We start from the raw sequence: 21,056 nt of genomic DNA, 5'->3' as shown, positions 1-21,056 counted from the left end.
TGCAAATCAACAAACTTTCAGAGTGTATGTTGCACAGATTCTTGTTTATACTCACATTTCTCCTTCGTAAACAGTTGCATTTATATTCTTCATTTTCTTGCTCTCGTTCTGCACCAACAACCAGAACAAACTCCTCGTTATGTGTAAGCTGTACCTGACAATAAAACACAGTCTGATGTCCATTAATCATGTTGACAACACAGACAGAATATAATCTTCAATCAAATTAAGCAGGAAATAAGAGACGTCATGATCATCATAATAATAATGATGTTGTTTTGTTACAGGTTTTATTTCTGTACAATAAATTACAATGCAGATTTGAAGTTCATTCCTTGGTCTGTTGTTTAAAATCATTCCTCTTTGTTCTGTTCAGACATTTGTCATGTAAACATCAGCATGTTTTGTAGGCACATACAGTACTTTATTCACACATATGCAACATACGTGCACATGTTCACCCACAGAGAAACACAGGCTCCTCCCTGTCCGTCCGCCTGTCTGTCTTCAGTGGGTGTAAAGGGAGGCGGTGAAGACGATGTCCCTGCGGACGGCCAGGGACGCCTTCTCCATCTTGCTTCCCAGGACGGAGTCCCCCACGATGCGTGCGGCCTGTCGCACCTCCTTCAGGACCTCGTCCAGGCGCTGGATGCAGCGGACCACCGTGCCCTCCTGCACGTCTGTGAGCAGGGCGATTTCTGCAAACGGCTGCAGCAAGGAGCAGAGAGGGAGGACACGTGGTGTCAGGAGGTGAGTGAGGAAACTGGAGAAACGTCAATGACTCACGTTTATGACAAACGTGTAAACCGATGCAGAAGACGAACATTCTCTGCTGCTGCTGCGTGTAATAGTGCTCTAATGGTTTAAAAGTAAAATTATATTTGACACTGATTTCAGCGTCTCATAATATTAAATATTAAATATTAAATTAGTGATGAAATGTACAGATGCATGATGATACCAGGTGCACAAAATGATCAGCACAATATTGGCAAACTCCAATATGACTGAAGACTAAATAAACAGTAGACTAAATAAGCTGCTCCCTCGTTGACTTTCACAATTATTAATTTTGTACAATGAAGATTTATATAAAATATTATGTTCATTTCACTACAGAAGAGACTAAATGAGCTCATATATAGCCTAAATCAAGTAAACCAATGGGGTTAAAAGCTCACCATGCCTCTGGCCCAGCAGTACACCACCTCCGTCAGACCAAACTTGAACTGGCCGACAAACTCCTCAGCCGTCTGCGCTATCCCACAATTCCTCTGCAGCTCGCCGATACGCTTGGCCACTGACAGCACCCGATCAATGCCCTGAAAAACAAAGAGAGAGAGACGTCAGAAAGAAGAAAGATTTAATTTTTAGAATTCAATTCAATTTTATTTGTACAGAGCCAAATCATAACATACATGATCTCAGGTCTGTGTACAAAGACAACATCGTGGAGAGCAGAGAAACCCAACAATTCACACAATGAGCAAACACTAGGCATCAATGGAGAGAGAAAAAACTCCCTTTTAACAGAAGAAGAAATCTCTGACAGAACCAGACTCAGAGATGTGCATCTGCCTTGACCGGTTGGGGTGAAAGAAAAATGGGGGACACAGGAGAGGAGGGGGAGAGAAAGGACAAGAGGGAGATGAGGTAGAGACAGAAGAGAGAGTGAAGTAACGTAATATATATATATATATATATATACAGTATATACACACATATACGTATATATATATATATATATATACACATATATGTATATATATACACATATATGTATGTATATACTGTATATATATACATACATATATATACATATATATGTATATATGCTTATCAGGATCCTGCAAACTGCAAGAAAGACACAAACTAGGGAGAGAAAGAACAAGGTTAATGACATAATGAAGTCATATTCATACAGTGTGAGAGAGTGAGTGTTAGTGCACCACAGGAAATTCTCCCAGCAGAGACACAGACTCAGACAGAGCACCAGTGAATTATTAAGTGAGTCTGAGACTGGGGTGAGTTTGGCAAAGTGCCCTTGTCCTTTCTACAGGAACAGGATGTTATACATCAACTGTGCACAATGAAATACAGAGTGAGAGTGAGAGTGTGTGTGGGTCTGAACAGCATACATCATGTTCACTGGCCATTCTAAAGCTGCAGTGTGTAATGAAATAGAAATAAACGACTGCTGCATTAAAACCATTGTAAAATAAGTTCATACAATTCTAATTAATCTAAAGTGTAACTAAACCCATAAAGCACTTATTTCAGGTACAAATCAGTGTATATGTGTATTCAGTGAATGTTCTTTGTTGATCCAGGTTCAGTTATAAATGATAAATTATTAAATTATACATGAAATTATAATTATAAATGATATATGCATCTACCGACTCTCTGGTCAAACACCAGCTACTTCATTCAAATGTTTTACTCCACACACACAATCAGCACAAGGGTTGTTGTCCACGCCCCCTGCACTGAGCACAGTAAACTCTCAGCCCAAGTATTGGCATTTTCAAAGTCATGCATTCGGTGGACTTAGCCTCAGAAGAGTGGAAGTGACAGCTTTGTATGTTGAGACAGACAAGACAACAGCAACATTGCACTAGTAAAGCAACGCGTCTGCAAAGAGTTCAGAGTATGGCGCCCATCAAGAGTTTCAGACGTGAAATTCTACTGCTCAAAAAAACCCAGTTGTCTTGTCCCCGCCCACCCGAGCGCTGCTGCTGTAGACACAGAAACGCTCCCCTCAGTCAGGTCTGATAGTATTGCTTGACAGAGCCTGTTTTCAAACAATGAACGCCGCATACAAATAATGTGACATTTAATTTAAGTGTTTGTCATGCAATTCAAGTGAAAACACAAAATGGCCCCTTCCTCCTCACCTCCTGCAGCGTGTTAGTAATGTGCGGTTCCACCTGCGTGTTCTGTGTGAACACCAAACAGGACAGCAGGGCGGCGCTCTCTTCGGGCGCCAGTGGACTCAGGACGTTCTCGAACAGCAGCTCGGTCAGCAGCAGCTCGTGGCTGCTGATCTGACAGGCGACGCGGCCTTTCAGCTGCACCGCGCCACTGCTGTCGATGTACTGCAGGGACTCGAGGACCTGAGGAAACCACAGACAACTCATGAAGGTTTTCACCGATTCGATGGTACAAGCTGTCAATCACACAGCTGTTCACTCATGTGTGCCGTGATTTAATGTTTATTTTCCTCATTTACAGAGTTGACATCATGTTCTATTGACGAGCTGAAACTCGTGAATGAGACCATGAACTCCTCAGGAAAATGTTATCAATCACGTGAGAAGCAGAAGCATTACATTACCGCTCCCCTCAGTTCAGTGTGTTCAGTGAGTAGCTTTCTGTTGGCATCTCATTTTGACAAACTCAACACACATTTAGTTGGTCCAAATGGTGGCTCCTGAGAGCTGACCCCGGATCTTAATATAAATGTAAAAGGCTTATTCAGGAGAAATTTAAATTAAGTTAAATTAACTAAAACTTCTGCTAAAGGAAAACAATTTCCCCAAAACTTTACACACTGGACGATTAAGTTAAAAGTACAATTTTATTTAATAAAATATAAATTCTGGACAAATGTTCTTGGAAGCAGTAAATTCAGGTATGTCCTCTGAATTCACTAAATGAACAGTCACTTCCTGGTTTTGAATACTATTTCTGTAAGCTGTCAGTCAAAGACGCAGAGGTGTTCTACAGTCAGTGTCTGCTGTGACCTCCAGTGTTTAGCGACACATCATCACATCATTTTAGACCATGTTCAATCCCTCACGACAGTGGAGGACAGTGGATAATCCTGACCACCAGAACCTGTTACAGCATGACAAAGAATTTTTCCTGCCACAGGCCATTACAATAATAATTCATCATATTCTATCATTTTATTCTCGTGTGTTCTCTAAATCTGCTGTAACAGAATCATTTCACAGTCAGTTCTGTTGATCTACTTTGACTAAAAATGTCCTGACAGAGAAAAGAAGGGAGGACAGGGAGTGTGTTGTCTGATCTGAATGCAAACCTTGATCCTCTGGTGATATTCAGGCAACAGAGACAGAGACTGATCCGACACCAGGAACAGCAGCCTGTCCAGCTCCTCCTGCACGTTCATCCTCTCCGTAACCCGAGCAAACTGAAAACAGACACACGGACACTGTGATCAACCCGAGTACCAACAGTGGCGCTGAAGCGCTCGGCCTTGTTAATATAGAAGTGAGGGAAACACTTCCTATTATCCTCTCATTGTCAGGACACAGGAATGTCTTGGTCAAATTATTACATAAACCATCTAAGGCCAATCACTGTTAACTAACAGCTCAAAGTGTCGAGCATCAACCATCACTTTGCTTCAGTGATGCACAGAGACACAAACAAGTGGGAAAATGAGACAGTGATGCTCGTCTTACAATGAGTTTGTGTGTGTGAAGAGAGAGATAATGATCAGCTGCAGCTATACACAGGACAGCAAACACAACACAGCGACTCTGAGAGGATTCTGCTCTCACACACTGATGTTTATTATTGTCAAAGTGGAGGAGGAACGACTGAAGGATACAAGGAAACTGAGACCCAAAGGAAAAGGACGATGAGTGGAGGAGTTATAAAATGAATCAGCTGCATAGATGACATGTCAATGCCACACAAAGATATTTAAAGACAAACACAATTGCCTCATCAGTAATCTGCATATTTCAAACAAGATAAATAAATCTTCAAAGAGTTAAAGCTGCAGTTTGTAAAGTTGATGATTTTTGTTGCGATGTTGTTATTATTATTATTATTATTATTATTATTATTATTATTATTAATAATAATATTATTATTGTTATTATTATTATTATACCTCTGATCTTTGAGAACAGAAATGCTAAAGTTTATTTATGACCGGCTTGTTTTTGAGCAGAAACTTTTCTTTGTGCAGTTTTGCTGTTGCCTCCGTCTATCTCAACATGACATGAATCACTTCCTGTGAGCAGTTACTGAGAAATACCCAGAGAGTCATGTGGAGCTGATGGACTTAATCAGCATTGTGGGAACTCACTGGACAGTGGGGATAAGACAGATACACACCTGCTCTGCGAACATGGGCGAGTGGGTGCAGTTGAACTCTTTGAGACTCTCCCGCAGCACACGTAGTCTCATGGAGTTCTCCACCACATCCACGCCCTTCAGCTGGAGGTCGTTCACGGGGTCGAGGGCCGCTATTCCCCCCGGGTTGGCCTCAGCCAATCGCAGGAGCTCCTGGGTCGCCGTGGAGATAGCTTGGCCCGGAGGGTCAAGTCTAAGAGAACAAGATGGAGGGTTGAAGACGGAGAGAAAGACGTCTTCAGAAATGTGTTAAAGTGTGGCAGCGTGGAGCAGCGGAAGACGCACCTGAACCGTGGTTGTTGCCTCTTGTTGTAGTTGTCAATGATCCTGTCAGGAATCACTTTGAGGGTTTTCACTGTGATGCCTGAAATGTCCTGAAACTTCAGCTTCTGGACTGTGTGGCTGCAAGGACCTTTTCAAACAGACAGGAAAATCACTAATATTCATAATTGTGGGTGACTTCAGTGAAATTTCATTCTGTCAATGACTCCTTACTCTGGTGGTTGTATATGGTGTGATTGTTTTCACTGTTCGCTTTAATGTTGTCTCATCTTTTTTTTTAGATGTATTTATTCTTTTACTTTTCGTAGGAGAAAGCAAAGCAAAGGACTACGGAAGTAAACAAACAGCGCTAACGGTGTTAATTTTTTTTACGTGTTAAATTATTTTAATTAATCGCCAAAATGAACACGTTGACACTGACAGCACTATTAAATAATAACAATTAGAGTCACTTTATATCTAATGTCACTTTATCAGTGTGTGCAGTTTATGTGAGGAAGAGGAGGATGATGAGAGGGAAAATCTGGCTCCTGTGAAGTGAAAAGTCTGTCTGTGACGTTGTTCGGTATATTTACACCACTGTATTTTAACGTTGATGATAATGGTGTTACTGCTCAATATTTTCTCAGGTGGTCCTTGGAATAAAAACTATGAGAACATGACCTGCAACCAAGAACCTATTGGCTGAGTCGACTCATGAGCCAAGCTTTATCATCTCTTTTCCTCTAAATGGGAACATCGTTTACAAATCATTGACATTGAAAAAAAATTAATTCTTAAATAGTTAAATCTGGCTTCTAGCGGTCCATTTACCAACCTTCAGGCACAAACAGAGCTGTGTTGTAGAGGTGAGGTAAAGAAGTGTTGCTGGCTTTTCCTTCTCCTTCCTCATTGCCTTTCTCACAGATGATCAGAGCTGTGAAGGCGCGATTCACTGAGTCACTGGACACCTGAGGCCGGAGACAAGACAAGACGGATGAGTCAAAAAACACACACACACACACAGTGGGCCCTTTGCACAGCTGCCATTCTAACAGGTGTTACTGAACTGTTCATGTAAGTCAGGACAGTGTGAGAGTGATAGACCTGAGTAAGCTAAATGGAACTAGATTACCAAATTAACCCTCAACTATTTTGACAATTCCTCAGGAAAATGTTAATAAATCAAGTGAGAGAGTAGAAGCTCATTTTCTCATAGACTTCCATTCAAATGGTTTGTTTTTTGCAGCCAGTGCAGTCGCCCCCTGGTGGCTAAATGCTACTTCTCTTTTACTTCTTAGGCTTTGCATTTCAAACCATAAGACTACGTCCATTTTTTTTTTTATAGTTAAAGAGACTAATTGACCTTAGCTGGTTACAGTAGACCTAGTTACCTCGATTACCGTCCATTGCCCAGTGAATGCTGAAAACTATACTGTGATTTGATTGTAATTAATGAGGACAGAGGACAGACAACAGCATTCTCAAAATAAGTTAGATTTTTTATGACCTGTGGATAAAACCCCACAATCAACTATTGTTCCAGTGATCCTGCGTACTGCAGCTTTAACAGCAGATTAAAACAAAGTGAAGACGGTGACACACACCTGTAGGATAACTCCGAGGGCGTTGAGATGCTGCTCGTTGTTAACCACCACAACTCGACCCACAGACAGAGCTTTCAGCCCGTTCACCGACTCCAGCATAGCGCGCTGAAATCACATGAAATGACAATGTTGTTTTTTTAAAAGCAGATCAAAGTGTATATGGCAGTTTGAGCTTTATTGTTTGAGTGTCTGTGTACTTGGAGGGCTTCAGTGGTGGTTCGGAGTTCCGTCACTGTGTGGTAGTACGACGTCAGGTCGGACAGCTGGCCCTCCGTGTCCAGAGGAGGCAGAGAGGACAGAGTCTGCTTCAGCTGACTGATCCGTGTCTCTTGACTCTGGATGAGGAAAGAACACAGAAGCAGTAGTTTGTTGTTTATGATACAGAGAAGAGAAGGAGGAAAAAATCTTGCTTTTTATTTTCTAATTTGAGTAACTTTTTCCTACTTAACTGTTGTATAACTGTTGTATGACAGTAATCAAACCTGTTCATGTTCTGCTGGTGTTACATTTACCTGCGTGTCTCTGTGGCATTCGGAGAAGCTCCTCCTCATCATGTCGGTCACACGGAGGGCTTCGACTCGCAGCAGGTTGAGGATCATAGTGTAGGTCAGTCTGAACTGAGACTGGAGGATAGTGGGTTTACCCTGAGACATAGAAAGGAGAAGAATCAAATCATTTGTTATTAAGTTGCCATTAATTTACCTTTTCCCTGGATCCTGAGACTATTATCTATATTATCTTCCTGTTTGCAGAATGCAGAATTTAACCTTGATAGAGAAACCTTGAACAACATGTGTTGGACCCCTTTTCTTCAATGGGTGACCAGTTTTAGTCCAGCAAGTGAGAGTTCATAGATGAGACTGGTGATATCCTGTTTTTACTCATTTAAAAACAAAACATGCACAGACCAAATCCAATTATGATTTAGTTTGTCTCGCATTATTTCCCCATTATGTCCCCAGCCTGGATGTGGCTCTGTAAACATTGATAAAACATGAGTGTACTTAATTAGGATTGAAAAATCCACTGACACTTTGGATTAGGGCTGCAAATAACTATTATTTACTAATTATTAATAATTATTTTCTAGATTAATCAATTAGTTGTTTGAGCCACAAAGTGTCAAAAAATGTGGAAAAATGTTTCCTAAACCTCAAAATCGGGCATAGAAACCAGAAAATCTTAGCAATCAATAAATAATGGATTAATCATTGATTTTTAATGGACTCATTGATTAATCAAAGTGATTTTAAGCTGGTAATTGCAAATGTTTAAACAGAGGCAGAGCGGGTGATAATAACTCACTCCACTGTGTAACATTTTCCTTGAAAGACAGTAAATACGTGTCATATGAGAGGATGTCATATTATGGAGTTGGAGCTCACCAGCATCATGACATGCAGATCTGCCATCTCATGAACGCCGGCTTTACACAGGATAATGACGGTGCCTGTGGCGTCCAGTCCTCTCCTCCCTGCTCTGCCCGCCATCTGAATATATTCGCCTGAAAAAACGAAACATGAAGATTTTCACAATTCTTACATTAAATTAAATTAAAAAGCTCAGGTTCAGAAAGAGATAGTGAACCAAACCTGGCAGCAAATTCCTAAAGCCGGTCCCGTCGTGTTTCCTGATGCTGTCGAACACCACAGTCCTGGCAGGCATGTTCACTCCCATCGCAAATGTCTCTGTGGCAAACAGCACCTGGAGAAATGAGGGGAAGATGCAGAGGAATGTTTCATCCACGTCTGGGACAAAGCGTATTTGCAGAATGAAGCTTGAAGTAGGAGTTTGGCAGGTTCAACTCACTTTTACGAGCCCTCTTGAGAAGAGCATCTCAATGACCTCCTTTAGTATTGGCAGGATTCCGCTGTGATGGACTGCTATTCCCCTCTTCAACAGATCCCTCATGATCAAGATCTATATGTTTATTTAGAGTTGTAACATGAGATTTTTTTTGGAAAAACACACCTAAAATCTATGCACATAGTGAGCAAACTTTCAAAGTAAGACATGTCATAACTGTGAATAATACTCAAAAACTGTAGGGTGTAAATGCACACAGAGCAAGGCAACAGCAACAATGCACTACGAACAGGCTGCAGCTTTAACTCTGCTAAATAATGTCAGTCCTATGAAGGTGCTATGTCAAAAACTACAATGATATCATAATAATAAAAGCCTAAGAAGAGAACATTAAGGAACTAAGCCGACTCCCCGTTACCTGAGGCAGCTGTCTATCTCCTCCCCGGAGGCGACTCAGGCTCTTCTGGAAGAAAGAGTGGATCTCTGCCTTCTCTATGGACGTGGTCAGATCCATGGAGTCCAGGGAGCGGGCATTGTCATCACAGCGCGTTCGCGAGAAGGTGAACGCCACTACTGGGGTCTGCTGTCGCTGGGACAGGAAGTGCAGGAGGGTGAGCCACACTGATCGGTCCTGGAGAGAAAAAGCAGAGAAAAAGAGATTCATAAAAAAGTTGTTTGGGAGGAAAAAAAATGTCAAAAAAAGACAAGAAAGATAATACCTGACTGGCTGAAGTGTTTTGAGAAGTATTTCTTGTGCCAAATGATTGTGCGTGTTTGCTGGTCCGCTCCTTTTTGGCATCAACGGCGGCATAGTACCTGAACGACAAACACACACACACTCCCTTAATCTTCACTGTCTTTGTCTGTGACTAAAATATCAACATCAATATCAACCATCTATGGGAGAACTGAACAGCTGGGAAGAGGAAAAAGAGCTGCCTGCACCCTTTCGTGAGGAAGTTGCCTGTAGCATCCACAAGCAGAAACATCTCTTTCTGGGTCTTGGTGCTGTTTCCAGTGAACAGATAATGCTCCAAAGGCACAGGCCTCTTCATCGTGCTGATCACATAAATATGCCTCTTCTTGATGCGACTGGAAATCAGAGTTTGAGAGGGGAGAAAGATAACTGTTAAAAAGAATAACAATTTTTAATTTGATATAAACTTGGGTCTGATTCTTTTCAGTCAGCTTCAGAATAGATTGTACTCTTTATTGTTGCTTCACAAACTGCTCTTTAATAATGACAATTTCAGCAAATTTCATTTAGGACGTTTACATGACATTAGAAAAAACATGTTGTAACATATCTGTCCAGCTGATATTGTACTAAATCGAATTTCTCAAAGTTGGACTACCACAGAGACACCAGCAAGAAAAACAGGCAGGTACATTTTTGGGCTGATGAGGAGACCGGGTTCATGATCTGTTAGCTCAAAGAATTGAATATTCTAAAGTATGTGGGTGCTAGATAGACAGAGTGGTGCTCAACAAGCTGCAGTTACAGTTGTTTTGCTCTGTGACAATATAGGTCAACCAAAGTAGTCATTTACTTTTCTAGCAAAAATGTTCTTCAAATATTCAATGGTATTATTAGTTTAATATTTGAATATTCTAAACTACAGCACATGAGAGCTGGTGAAAGTAATGCTGGGCTCCCTGTGTGTTGAGCTAATGGGAGCAGTTAACAGGATGCATTCAAAGACCCTGGTAAAGTTCATCACTTTTGAGGGAACTATAGCATGTTGAGCTTAGAAGATGCATTCAAGGAACCTCATCAATTTTATCACTTCTCCAAACACAGTCTACTGACTAAAAACTTGCTGATGCCACCTTGTGATAACAGATGCACCACAGATATTTGATCATTATTATTGATTTTGTTATGGATTTATTATTGATTTTATAAATGTAATCATTGATAAAACATGTGTTTTGTACCTTTTAATTATATTAGGAACCGTCACAGGGACTCATTGACTTTTTATAATCAAGCAAACAATGGAATACTCATGCCCATTCCCCATTGCCACCTAGCAAAGCAAAGGTCGACAGACTTCATTCAATAAATCAATTATGAGCTGGCGTTTGTGTACTGGGACAAGGAGAAGCAGAAGTTTAACGAACATCGTAGTGTAGATACAACCGTAGCTCGACTTAACTGTGCAAGGAAATGCACTGAGTGTGTGACACCTACCCGATCCAATCGCTAAACTCCACAGCGTTTGGCACCGTGGCACTGAGGAGAATGATACTGACGTGATCAGGAAGCATAATCAAAACCTCCTCCCACACGACGCCCCTCTAAGGAAAACAAAAGGACAAAGAAAGAGGGAAGAAAACTGTTAATTAAACAGTCAAACATTAAAACAGATAACTGAGGGAAAATCAGCTGGGACCGTCCCTTACCTCAGCGTCATTGATGTAATGAACCTCGTCAAAGATCACCCACTCCAAGTCTCTGATGACCTCAGAGCCGTTGTAAAGCATTGACCTGTGCAAGAAGAGAAGGTGTTAAGAGTCTTAAAGCTCATCCTCCTTTGATAAGACCACAAACCATTGTTACATGTCACCCTGAGCACCTGAGGATCTCAGTGGTCATGATGAGGCATGAAGATTCAGGACTGAGCTGGACATCGCCTGTCAGGAGTCCCACATCTCCAAAGGTGTTCTTAAAGTCCCTGAACTTCTGATTGGACAATGCTTTGATGGGGGATGTGTAGATGGTCCTGTCAAAAGACACAATCAGGAGTTGCAGAGTATGAGATGAAAGTGGTAATCCTAATTTATACAAACAAAAAAAGTATATGTAGAATTTCTTGTTGTAAGAATTTTGCTTTTACTTGTATCATGTGACCAAGTTCTTGTGATTACTAATCAAGCTGGTCATTATATTAGCTATTCATTCATTCATTCCCTCCTGCTCAACATCCTTTAATGTATATGGTTTAGAGTTGCCTCCACACATTAGACAAGCCTCTCTCTATGTTTCTTAGTATAGCAAAATCTCATGTTGCCTGGTGACACAAGACAGATGGAGGCAACAGCAGATAGAGGTAGTAAAGCAAGACAACTGCAAATAGGTCTGATGATAGTGTATTTTCAGATGGACACAGAATACATACCCATTTCTGTTCTTGAAGACCAAACAGAGACAAAAATCACCAGACGTTAAACACGGCAGCTTTAAAACCCACCACTTTTTCTTCAATGTGACCGCCGAGTGGATTTTTTCCAACAAATCCTGTCATTACAAATTGGTTTGAACTTGATTTATTAAATATGGCACAACTGCTAACCTCCACCCCAACACGTGTCAGTCTGAGGCAATAATATGATGCTAATAAAACATTCACATAATTGTTAATTTTCTGAAATTTCCTTTACCGTTCCTTTTTTATTTAAGTGTTTGGTTAGTGGTTTAACAATGCAGAACTTTTATTTGCAGTAAGGGATTATGTAATGTTATCTGACGCTAATCTAATTTTCCTGTTTCTGCATTTATACATTTTTTAAAACACTAAACTCCCACACTTGTTTACATCATCTCATCAGCCAACTCTGCTTCACATCGCTGTGCTTAACCTTTTTCAGCTCAGCATGCCTTCACACCCACGTGCACAGTGAGTGAGGGAAAAACAAAAATGAACATGTACCAACGAATACACACCTTGTCATGTGTTTCTGCGAGAGAGCGATGGCATACTCGGCCACCACTGTTTTGCCAGCTGATGTGTGCGCAGCGACAAATACAGAGTCGTGGGCCTCCAGCCTCAGCACAGCTTGTTTCTGGAAAGTGTCCAGCTCAAACGGCCACTGGAGCAGTGAAAGGCGTAGAATAAAGATCACATGATGCTCAGCCACAACAAGAAGTGATATGTTATGTAAGGATTCATCACACAGAAACACAGATGGACAATGAATAAATAAGGAGGTGGAGAACACACAAGCACAGACACACATTTTCAGGTTAACTGGATAATTTAGTCACCTTGAAAGCTGGGTTGGGAATGCGTTTGTAGAAATCATCACAGGGTGAAGCTATGTCGACAGGGATGGCCCATTTCTTTTTCTTCTCTGGATTCTCTTTTGGCTTTGATTTCTCATCTTTTCCATTCTCTGAGGGAGCGGAGGATGAAACAGCATCCTGAAGACACAGGAGGCAAATTCAGGTCACACACAAAAAAGGGCAGGAATATGTCGGGTATAAATCGGGATTCATTTGCAAAGTTAACCAGTTGTTGGGGAACACCAGGATGGACAGGATTAGAAATGAGCATATTCAAGGGACAGCTCAAGTTGAGCAGTTTGTAAATAAAATAAGAGTCAAGGTCTGGTCATGTGCAGAGCAGGGATAGTGATTATATTTGACAAAGGAGGGTGAAGATGGAGCTGCCGGGCAGGAGGAAAAGAATAAGGGGAGAGGCAGGGCGGGACACCTCATACGGTGGTTTATACAGATAAATAAATAAATATTAACAGCTTCTCAATAGTATCTCAATTTGGGAGGCGTGAAAAAAATTCTGTCCTCTAGGGGGGGTATGACAGAAAATAATTGAGAACCACTGTAAACCACAAGTAAAATATTTCACATCAAAACTGATAGAATTCAAATACAAAGGGATATATTAAAAATAAATGTTTATGCTGATTATAATGTTAAGGAGTAGAAAAGCACTCGATTAGATGAAAGAACAAGCTGAAATACCTTGATGCCTAGATCTTCAAGACTATTTGTTCTGGGGAGTTTAGGAGACTTTTCACCTCCTTTGCCTTCCTGCTTTTCCTCCGCCTCAGGTTGTAAGTCAACAATGTCCTCAAATGTGGACAGGAGGGACATAAGGTTCACTTCAGGCTTTGCTATTTTGGCATCTTGATGAAACGGATATGAAAAAGGTCAGAAAGAAATATAATATTACATTTTTATGTATTTGTTTCCCAATAGGAGAACATGATAACTAACCTTTGTCAGAGAAGTCTACTCCAGCTTTAAAACCAGGAGGGATTTTGAGCAAATCTTTGAGGGACAAATGATAAATATTACCAAAAACAGCAGCAATAACCACAAATGGATTGATATTGTTATTAACACACTGCCAATATAAATCTAAAAATCACCATTCTCGAAGTCTATGTCCTGCTCCAACTCTGATTTCTTCTTGATTTGTTCCAGCGTAAGCTCCTCCATTCCTCCTGTGAAGATCATAACAAATGTAAATTATTTTGAACTGAGAACCTTTGATATTATCATAGAGCAATCACACTCAAAATGAATGGGCACACCGCTTATTAAAAATAGGAATATTTAAATTTCTGAAGAAAATTATGAAAGAATCCATCTCACCAGGAAGGAAGGGGTAGTTAGTGTTGCTTCCACGAAGGCTCTCAGAAGGAGGCCCAGGTTGGCGATGTAATGAAAGTGAGTTTTTAGCCGAGAGGCCAGTGTTCTCCTGTAAAACCTAAAAGCAAATTACAAACAGAACAGAACTAAAATTACGCATCATTTTTGAATAAAACAAACCCAAAGAAATGCAGCTTATTAACATATATCTAACTAATATCCACATTTAAGACACTGTAAAAATGAATAATATTCTGTTGCTGATCAGTTATTTCAGCTTCAGAAGAAATTATGATTCCCAAATTAAAACATACTAAAATTGTAGTACTACTAAATAGAGTAGTAGTAACAGTATAGTGAGAGTGAGGAACAATGTGTTTGTGAGATACCTCTTTGAAATCCAGCAGCATTCCAGTGGTTGGATCTCTCACGACTGAGAGACCTGAGTGAAGCGGAGACTGAGTGCAGTGGAGTAAAGAGTCGACATGAGGCTCTCTCTTTGTGACCCTGTTAAAGACAAGAGGTTATATTTTTGGCTAGTGCATATTGTAAATCATTTGTTTCAATGAATACAAAATCTTATCTAATTAAAATGAAGTAAACTCAACAACTAGTCAACAACTAGTAGCATTACTGGACACTAAAAAGTGCAGTTTTGTTTGTGTGGTGTCCTCTGTGTAGTGAACATTCTAATTAATGTTTATATGTAATAGTTTTAAAACATGTAAAAGTTTAAAAGTTACATTGTCTTTATTAACATTTAAGATGTTAAAGATTTTTCCATGAGCAATAATAAGATTATCAACATTCAACAGCATATGTACTTGAGAAACTTCTGGAAGGCAAAGTCAGTGTCGTGAACAGGAAGCCAGACAGGGTCCCGCAAAAACTGGTTTTCAACTTCTGTCTCCAAGTTCAGGCTGGTGGGAGGAAGCCCATGCGGGAGCTGTGAAGGGGAAGGTTCGATATTCAGTAAGAGAGGCAACATCACGAGCCAGCAGTATCATGCCACTGTACGTCTTCTGTACCCCCAGTGATTAAAGTCAGTCATCTACTTGTGAGAAAATAAATAAAAGGTACAGGATTTTGTTTGGCATTACAAAGCAATAACTCCATGATAGCCTATCATGCATACAGAGGACAGAGCACAGCCATCACAAAACATAAGTATGTTAACAACCTGGGCATGAAACTAAAGTGTTCCTCAAATTCTAGTGATCCTACTCAATGTTACTTTAAAACCTAAGTGACTAAAATATAAGGGGGAGATTTCATCAACACAAGTGGATTCATAGATGTGTGTACATCTATGAGTGAGTTTTGTCATAAGTTGTTAATTAATTAACTAACAATTATTTTAGTACTTGATGAATGATGTTCTCAAATGTCTTGCATTGTCCATAAACCAAAATTATTAATTTTTAATTATTTATTTGTTATATGGAGGAAAGAAACCAACAAATATACACATTTAGCTATTAAAAAAAACACTTAAATCGATTATTAAAATATTAGACAATTAGTTTTAGTTAGCTTGATAAATCAAATAACCATTGCAAACCTAAATAATATCAATATTGATATCATGATTGATATCATAATAAAATCATAATTGATTGTAACACAGCAAAGCTAAATTATACAAACTTTGTTTGACAGTCACATTTAACCAATATTTACACAAAACCACATTGAATGTGCACTCTCAACACTGACCGTGCTGTGTGGAGGTAGAGGTTGCCCAGGAAGGGGATGTGTGATGATCTCAAACCTGCCAGAGCATCCCATCTCCAGCAGAGACAGAGGCAGGTCCATAGGGCCCACAGGGGCCACATCTGCACAAAACACACAACAACAATACACTGAATAGGGATGGATTAAACGAAGCTGGTGAACAACCAAACAAGTGGGTTCCAGCCAGAAAGATGTACCAACTACGACTTAAGTTAGACGTTCAAACTGTAAGTCTTAAAGCTGAATGACTGGAGCACTGATTGACAGCAAGTTGGCTACTCACAGTTAGCGACATCACCACCAACACAGAGTTTACACCGGCATACAACAGTGGCAAAATAAAACGCGTCTCTTTCATATTCATTATGTATGTGTGTGTGTGTGTGTGTATACAGAAGAAGGTTGTTTAACATTTATTAAACTACAACTTACTTATTCTGTCCATGTCGCCACTCACAGGAAGTAGCTTAAAGTTGTCTGCAAACACTTGTCGCACCGGAAATTGTCATATTTCAGAAGCGGAAGCTGCGTGCAAAAAAGAAAGTCAAATCAATTTCACATTTTTTCAAAATGTCTACGTTTTAAAATTCCTAAAGATGTATATAATACATTTTAATACTAAATGAAGTATATCATGTAATTTCTGGGTTTTATTTTAAACATAAAATAAAACGCCAAAAGTCATCAGCAGCTGCGACGTCATATTTATGCGTCGGTGTTTTGTTGAAGTCGCCGTATAGCAGCGTTCGTGTGTGTATGTGTGTGTGTGGTAAGTGAATTAAATACTTAAAATCTAAAACAGTTGGCTAAAATGTCATTAAAAAGGCATGTTTTTGTTTTGAAGCTGGTAGTTTACGTTTTGTGTTATCAGGTCATTTGTACTCTCTCTAAAGCAGAAGTAAGCGACTTACTTAGCATACATGGGCTAGCAGCGTCGAACAGCTAAAATTATAATATTATTATAATGATAATAATTTCCGATAGGCTGTACTCTGAAAAGCGTAATGCTGTCCTCCAAGGTTTAAAGTTCTTAATCACAGTTTAAAGTTCTTTATCAAAGCTGAGGTAGCCTGTAGTTTCATATCAAAGGTAAGGGGGTGTGTTGTGTTGTGTTGTGTTGTGTTGTGTTGTGTTGTGTTGTGTTGTTGTTGTTGGTGTCGTATGGTGTGGTTTGGTGTTGTTGCACCAAGTCAGAGGAGAAACTCCGCTAATTTCACAGACTTAACATGTTCTTGGTGGACTTGGTCTTGGCAGGTAACACAACACAGAACCAGGTGAAGATTACACTTCCATGTAGCAGATTTAAATCGGCTCAAAAAAGTGGCTGCTGACAGAGGTGGAGGACAACTGCTTGTGAGCTGGACACGTTCAATTTGACAGCTTTATTATTTATTAAATACGAGAATAATTTGAAATTGTTAATAGAGTCTGTCTGTTTTGTAGAAGTTAGCATCATGTTGGTGTTTCCCAATTCATTAACGGAAGAAGAGGAGGCCCTGCAAAAGAAATTTGCAAAACTAAAGAAAAAGGTAAACAACTTAAATGCATATAAAATGAAATGGAAGTGCTTGACAGAAAGTTAAAAAAAAATGTTGATCATTTTACTGAGAACTACTGTTGAACACAAATAATAATAATGATAATAATAAACACAGTTTATGTTATGTCACCACTGGCTCAGTACCAATACAATCACACACAGAGATGTTTTTATGAATATAGCCTCCAAACCTTTACCAGATGATATGATGTTTTGATTTGTGTATGTATTTGTCTATTAAGAAAAAGGCACTACATGCCCTGAAGAAGCAAAGTTCCACCAACCAGACGAACCAGAGTGGATTGAAACGCAGTAAGTGCATTTGACTCAGCACCTTTCTATATCAGCATCAACACAACTGTTAACTATTAGAGGGTTAGCGCTAAGTTAAGACTTTTAGGTAGGGATCCAACGATTAATCAGTCACTAAATTAACCGCCAACTATTTTTTGATTTTTAATAAATCGTTTTTAGTGTTTTTGAAAATAATTATAAGAAGCTCTGTGATTTTTCAGCTTCTCAAATGAGAATATCTTCTGATAACAAAGAAATCTTCCAAACTGAACATTTTTGACATTTGAGAAAATTGAAAACAATTAAACATTATAAAGATCAGATTATTGGTGATTAAATGAATTGTTAGTTGCAGCCCTACTTTCAGGTAGGTGCACCTAATAAACTTAGAGCTTAGTTTACATGACTTTAATGCATATTTGAAAAAATTTAAAAACAAGGTCACCCTATTTTGCACAAAAGTTGTGTCTGCTTTAAAACTGGTTACACTAAACATTCACCAACCTTGCTCACACATCTTGTTCTCTTAGTTCCTTGACACTTATTTTCATCACAGCATTGACGGACCAGCCTGTCGTTGACACGGCAACAGCAACCGAGCAAGCAAAGATGCTGATCAAGTCAGGTGCCATCAGCGCCATCAAGTCAGAGAACAAAAACTCGGGCTTTAAACGCTCTCGAATGCTGGAGATAAAACTCAAGGTAGGATAATACTTGTACCATATATTCAAAGTTCATGTCTGACTATTGAAAAGATAGATGTTGAGATTCCAACAGTTTTGGGGAAATCAACTGTTTAGTTGTGGTGGGTGATTTGAGCTTAAAAGTTTTTCTTGATCTTCCATCATCCAGCAATAAAAAAACAATAATAACATGTAGATAATTGTAAAACCGTGGACATGCTTATTCATCCATCTTCTAAGGCTTTTTCCTCTACATGAGGGTCACGGGGTGCTGTGGGTGATAGGCGGGGTCACACCCTGTAGAAATGCTTCTATATCATTTAATGTTGAATGTAATGCATTTAATAATGTGAAAATATTATGAAAATATTGTCAATTTGAGGCCTCTTTAGTGGATTAGAAGCTAAATTACAGATAGTACAAGTGTAAAAGGTTCACTGTTATTCTGGTTATTATATCTTTTTCTTGGCTTTGTTTTGATCATCCATTTGTTCAAATCTTGCTCTTAATCTGTCACAGGACCCTGAAAAAGGACCAGTTCCTGCTTTCCTACCCTTCCAAAGGAGTGTTTCTACAGATGAAGAACTGCCGGAGGTACAGTGGAGATTATATATGACATAACATAACTGATTAAGATGATATACTCCAGTAAAGACAGTAAAGGTAATAAATAATAAGCATGCGTTCAAGTAACTAGAATATATACAGCTGCTACCCGTCTTTAAATTTAGAAAAAATGATTTATTTAGGAAAAAGTACAATATTGTAGGCATTGCTGTGGCATAATTGCAGTTCCCTAAAAGATAAACAAGATAAAGTGCCACTTTAATCACGTCAGCATATAAGTGGAACTGTGAAGTTCAGAACAGAAAAGGAGAGCTGTAAACACGTTATTCTTCTCGTGCCTCTCCTAGTCTGGAAAGAGAGCCCACAGGAAATCTCTGTATGAGAGCTTTGTCAGCTCAAGTGACCGATACCGGGACGAGGACGATGCAGGCGCCACGCCGTCCAGCCGTGAGACGGACAGAGACAGAGACAGAGAGCGTGACCGAGAGCGTGACCGAGAGCGAGAGCCGGACAAGGAGCGTGACCGAGAGCCGGAAAGGGAGCGGGAGAGAGAGCCGGACAGGGAGCGGGAGAGAGAGCCGGACAGGGAGCGAGAGAGAGAGCCGGACAGGGAGCGGGAGAGAGACAGAGAAATGGACAGGGATAGAGAAAGAGACCGAGAGCGAGACCGAAGCAGGGACAGGGATCGAGAGCGAGACAGGGAGCGAGAGCGAGACCGAGATGGACCGTTTAGACGTGAGTAACCATTTCCCGTTTTCATCATCCTTCTTCAAAGATGTAGATATCTGGATTTGTAGTGATGGTGGAGGTGGAGGCAACATGCTGGGGGCACATTCATGTTCTTTCTTTGGCTGCCATGTGTGTCCTCAGGGTCAGACTCGTACCCAGAGCGGCGAGGAGTGAGAAAGGGCAACACTGTGTACGTTTACGGCTCTGGACTGGTTGAGGACAACCTGCGCTCTGCCTTCAGTCAACATGGAAATATAATCGACCTCTCCATGGACAACCCACGCAAGTATGGACCCTTTAGACAAAGCTGTGTGTGCTGCTGGTTTTACATCCACATTGTGCATATTATTTACACCTCAGATGTTGAATTTTCCCTTTTTTCTGATTCTAGTTGTGCATTTATCACTTTTGAGAAGATGGAGTCTGCAGACCAGGCTGTGGTAGAGGTTAGTACTATTATTCAATATGATCTTCCTCTCTCATGGTGATTCCCAAAGTGTTGTTCTACAGCTCCCTGGTGGGCTGTCAAGGTACTGTGTAAGAACATGTGAAATGATGATGCAGCTGCAGTTGGAGGTTTAAGACGATCATTTCACAGTCATGATTGTTCACTAGTAGTACACATATTTTAGGTTTCTCACTCATGCAGTTATTATTTTACTATATTACTGTGCTATTTCTATCCGTTTAAAAGAAGAAATGTAGTTTCATGGTTTTAAAATGTCTAACATTAATAGGGAAAGTGTGGCATCCACACACTGAATGTTCCTCTGTATATGAAGTGGACCTCTCTCTGTTTTTGTCTCACAGTTGAATGGAGCCACAGTAGGAGACGTTCACATTAAAGTCAGCATTGCCAGGAAGCAGCCCATGCTTGATGCTGCCACTGGAAAGTCTGTGTGGGCTTCACTAGGTAAGTGCTGCTTATTGTTATTATAGTTATTTTATCATCAGACCGTGTATTAACCTTCACCACCGTCTCTTCTCTCTCACAGCTGTGCAGAACAGCACTAAAGGCTCCTACAGGGACAAGAGGAACCAAGTGGTCTACAGTGAGGATTTCCTTGGATGACTCTCGTTTTGTTTTTTTTCTTCTCTTTTTTTGTGGGCACAGAGTTTTTTCGTGTTTGTTTTAATAAACTCAGATGCTGCAAGTGAATGCATCAAATCTTTTGCTGTCTTTTTATAATACACTGCCTGGTCATAATAAAGTCACCTTGATTTAACGCAGCAAGTTGGTGATCTAACCCTAAATGATGCAGTTGGAAGTGTCTCATTTCAGAAGCCAAAGGTTGTAGAAAAGATGTTATTCAGTTTAAGAAAACGATTGAGAGTGGAGAAGCTACATTTAATTAAATAAAATGTTAAGAACTTTCTAATGC

The 21,056-nt window shown here is 40.0% G+C and overlaps 2 protein-coding genes across 7 annotated transcripts; one reads left to right on the top strand and one right to left on the bottom strand.

The window, feature by feature from the left end:
* Nucleotides 1-13: 13 nt before the first annotated feature.
* Nucleotides 14-16,356, bottom strand: skic2 (SKI2 subunit of superkiller complex). 4 transcript variants are annotated; one of them, XM_058618779.1, is made up of 30 exons: nucleotides 16,294-16,356; nucleotides 15,844-15,962; nucleotides 14,952-15,073; nucleotides 14,517-14,634; nucleotides 14,131-14,245; nucleotides 13,905-13,979; nucleotides 13,750-13,803; nucleotides 13,495-13,658; nucleotides 12,778-12,933; nucleotides 12,457-12,602; nucleotides 11,369-11,515; nucleotides 11,196-11,280; nucleotides 10,984-11,090; nucleotides 9,735-9,881; nucleotides 9,509-9,605; nucleotides 9,208-9,420; nucleotides 8,793-8,903; nucleotides 8,576-8,687; nucleotides 8,369-8,487; nucleotides 7,496-7,627; nucleotides 7,181-7,318; nucleotides 6,984-7,088; nucleotides 6,215-6,347; nucleotides 5,401-5,527; nucleotides 5,098-5,308; nucleotides 4,049-4,159; nucleotides 2,898-3,116; nucleotides 1,182-1,322; nucleotides 466-708; nucleotides 14-154 (listed from the first exon to the last, which is right to left on the bottom strand). In XM_058618779.1, exons 1-29 carry the CDS (start codon nucleotides 16,304-16,306, stop codon nucleotides 508-510), a joined length of 3,738 nt encoding a protein of 1,245 aa, XP_058474762.1. In that variant the 5' UTR covers nucleotides 16,307-16,356; the 3' UTR covers nucleotides 14-154; nucleotides 466-507. The 4 variants fall into 4 exon arrangements, 3 of the variants coding, with proteins under 3 accessions (XP_058474762.1, XP_058474763.1, XP_058474761.1); XM_058618780.1 differs by having other exon boundaries at nucleotides 15-148; XR_009234007.1 differs by having other exon boundaries at nucleotides 19-154; nucleotides 448-708.
* Nucleotides 16,357-16,548: 192 nt separating this feature from the next.
* nelfe (negative elongation factor complex member E) lies at nucleotides 16,549-20,833 on the top strand. Of its 3 annotated transcripts, none has more exons than XM_058619062.1 (11): nucleotides 16,549-16,630; nucleotides 17,116-17,197; nucleotides 17,305-17,390; nucleotides 17,644-17,713; nucleotides 18,252-18,397; nucleotides 18,898-18,972; nucleotides 19,293-19,680; nucleotides 19,816-19,960; nucleotides 20,066-20,120; nucleotides 20,485-20,587; nucleotides 20,670-20,833. In XM_058619062.1, the coding sequence occupies exons 3-11, from the start codon at nucleotides 17,316-17,318 to the stop codon at nucleotides 20,744-20,746; spliced, it is 1,134 nt and encodes a 377-aa protein (XP_058475045.1). In that variant the 5' UTR covers nucleotides 16,549-16,630; nucleotides 17,116-17,197; nucleotides 17,305-17,315; the 3' UTR covers nucleotides 20,747-20,833. The 3 variants fall into 3 exon arrangements, with proteins under 3 accessions (XP_058475045.1, XP_058475042.1, XP_058475044.1); XM_058619059.1 differs by having other exon boundaries at nucleotides 17,116-17,214; XM_058619061.1 differs by having other exon boundaries at nucleotides 17,116-17,214; nucleotides 17,287-17,390.
* Nucleotides 20,834-21,056: the final 223 nt, after the last annotated feature.

Source organism: Solea solea, chromosome 20 (assembly GCF_958295425.1).
Source record: "Solea solea chromosome 20, fSolSol10.1, whole genome shotgun sequence".
NCBI classification, from domain to species: Eukaryota; Metazoa; Chordata; class Actinopteri; order Pleuronectiformes; family Soleidae; genus Solea; species Solea solea.
The sequence above is the reverse complement of the archived record's forward strand: the minus strand, read 5'-3'. Positions and strand labels throughout refer to the sequence as shown.

What these genes read in the sequence shown, in the direction of transcription:
- skic2 (XM_058618779.1), bottom strand. An exon ending in AGGCAACAACCACGGTTCAG is followed by an intron (nt 5,309 to 5,400) that starts GTGCGTCTTCCG and finishes TTGTTCTCTTAG; the next exon opens with ACTTGACCCTCCGGGCCAAG. An exon ending in CGCCCATGTTCGCAGAGCAG is followed by an intron (nt 4,160 to 5,097) that starts GTGTGTATCTGT and finishes GTCTGTTTTCAG; the next exon opens with TTTGCTCGGGTTACGGAGAG.
- nelfe (XM_058619062.1), top strand. Translation starts at nt 17,316, where the DNA reads ATGTTGGTGTTTCCCAATTCATTAACGGAAGAAGAGGAGGCCCTGCAA. An exon ending in CAGATGAAGAACTGCCGGAG is followed by an intron (nt 18,973 to 19,292) that starts GTACAGTGGAGA and finishes TGCCTCTCCTAG; the next exon opens with TCTGGAAAGAGAGCCCACAG. An exon ending in GTCTGTGTGGGCTTCACTAG is followed by an intron (nt 20,588 to 20,669) that starts GTAAGTGCTGCT and finishes TCTCTCTCACAG; the next exon opens with CTGTGCAGAACAGCACTAAA.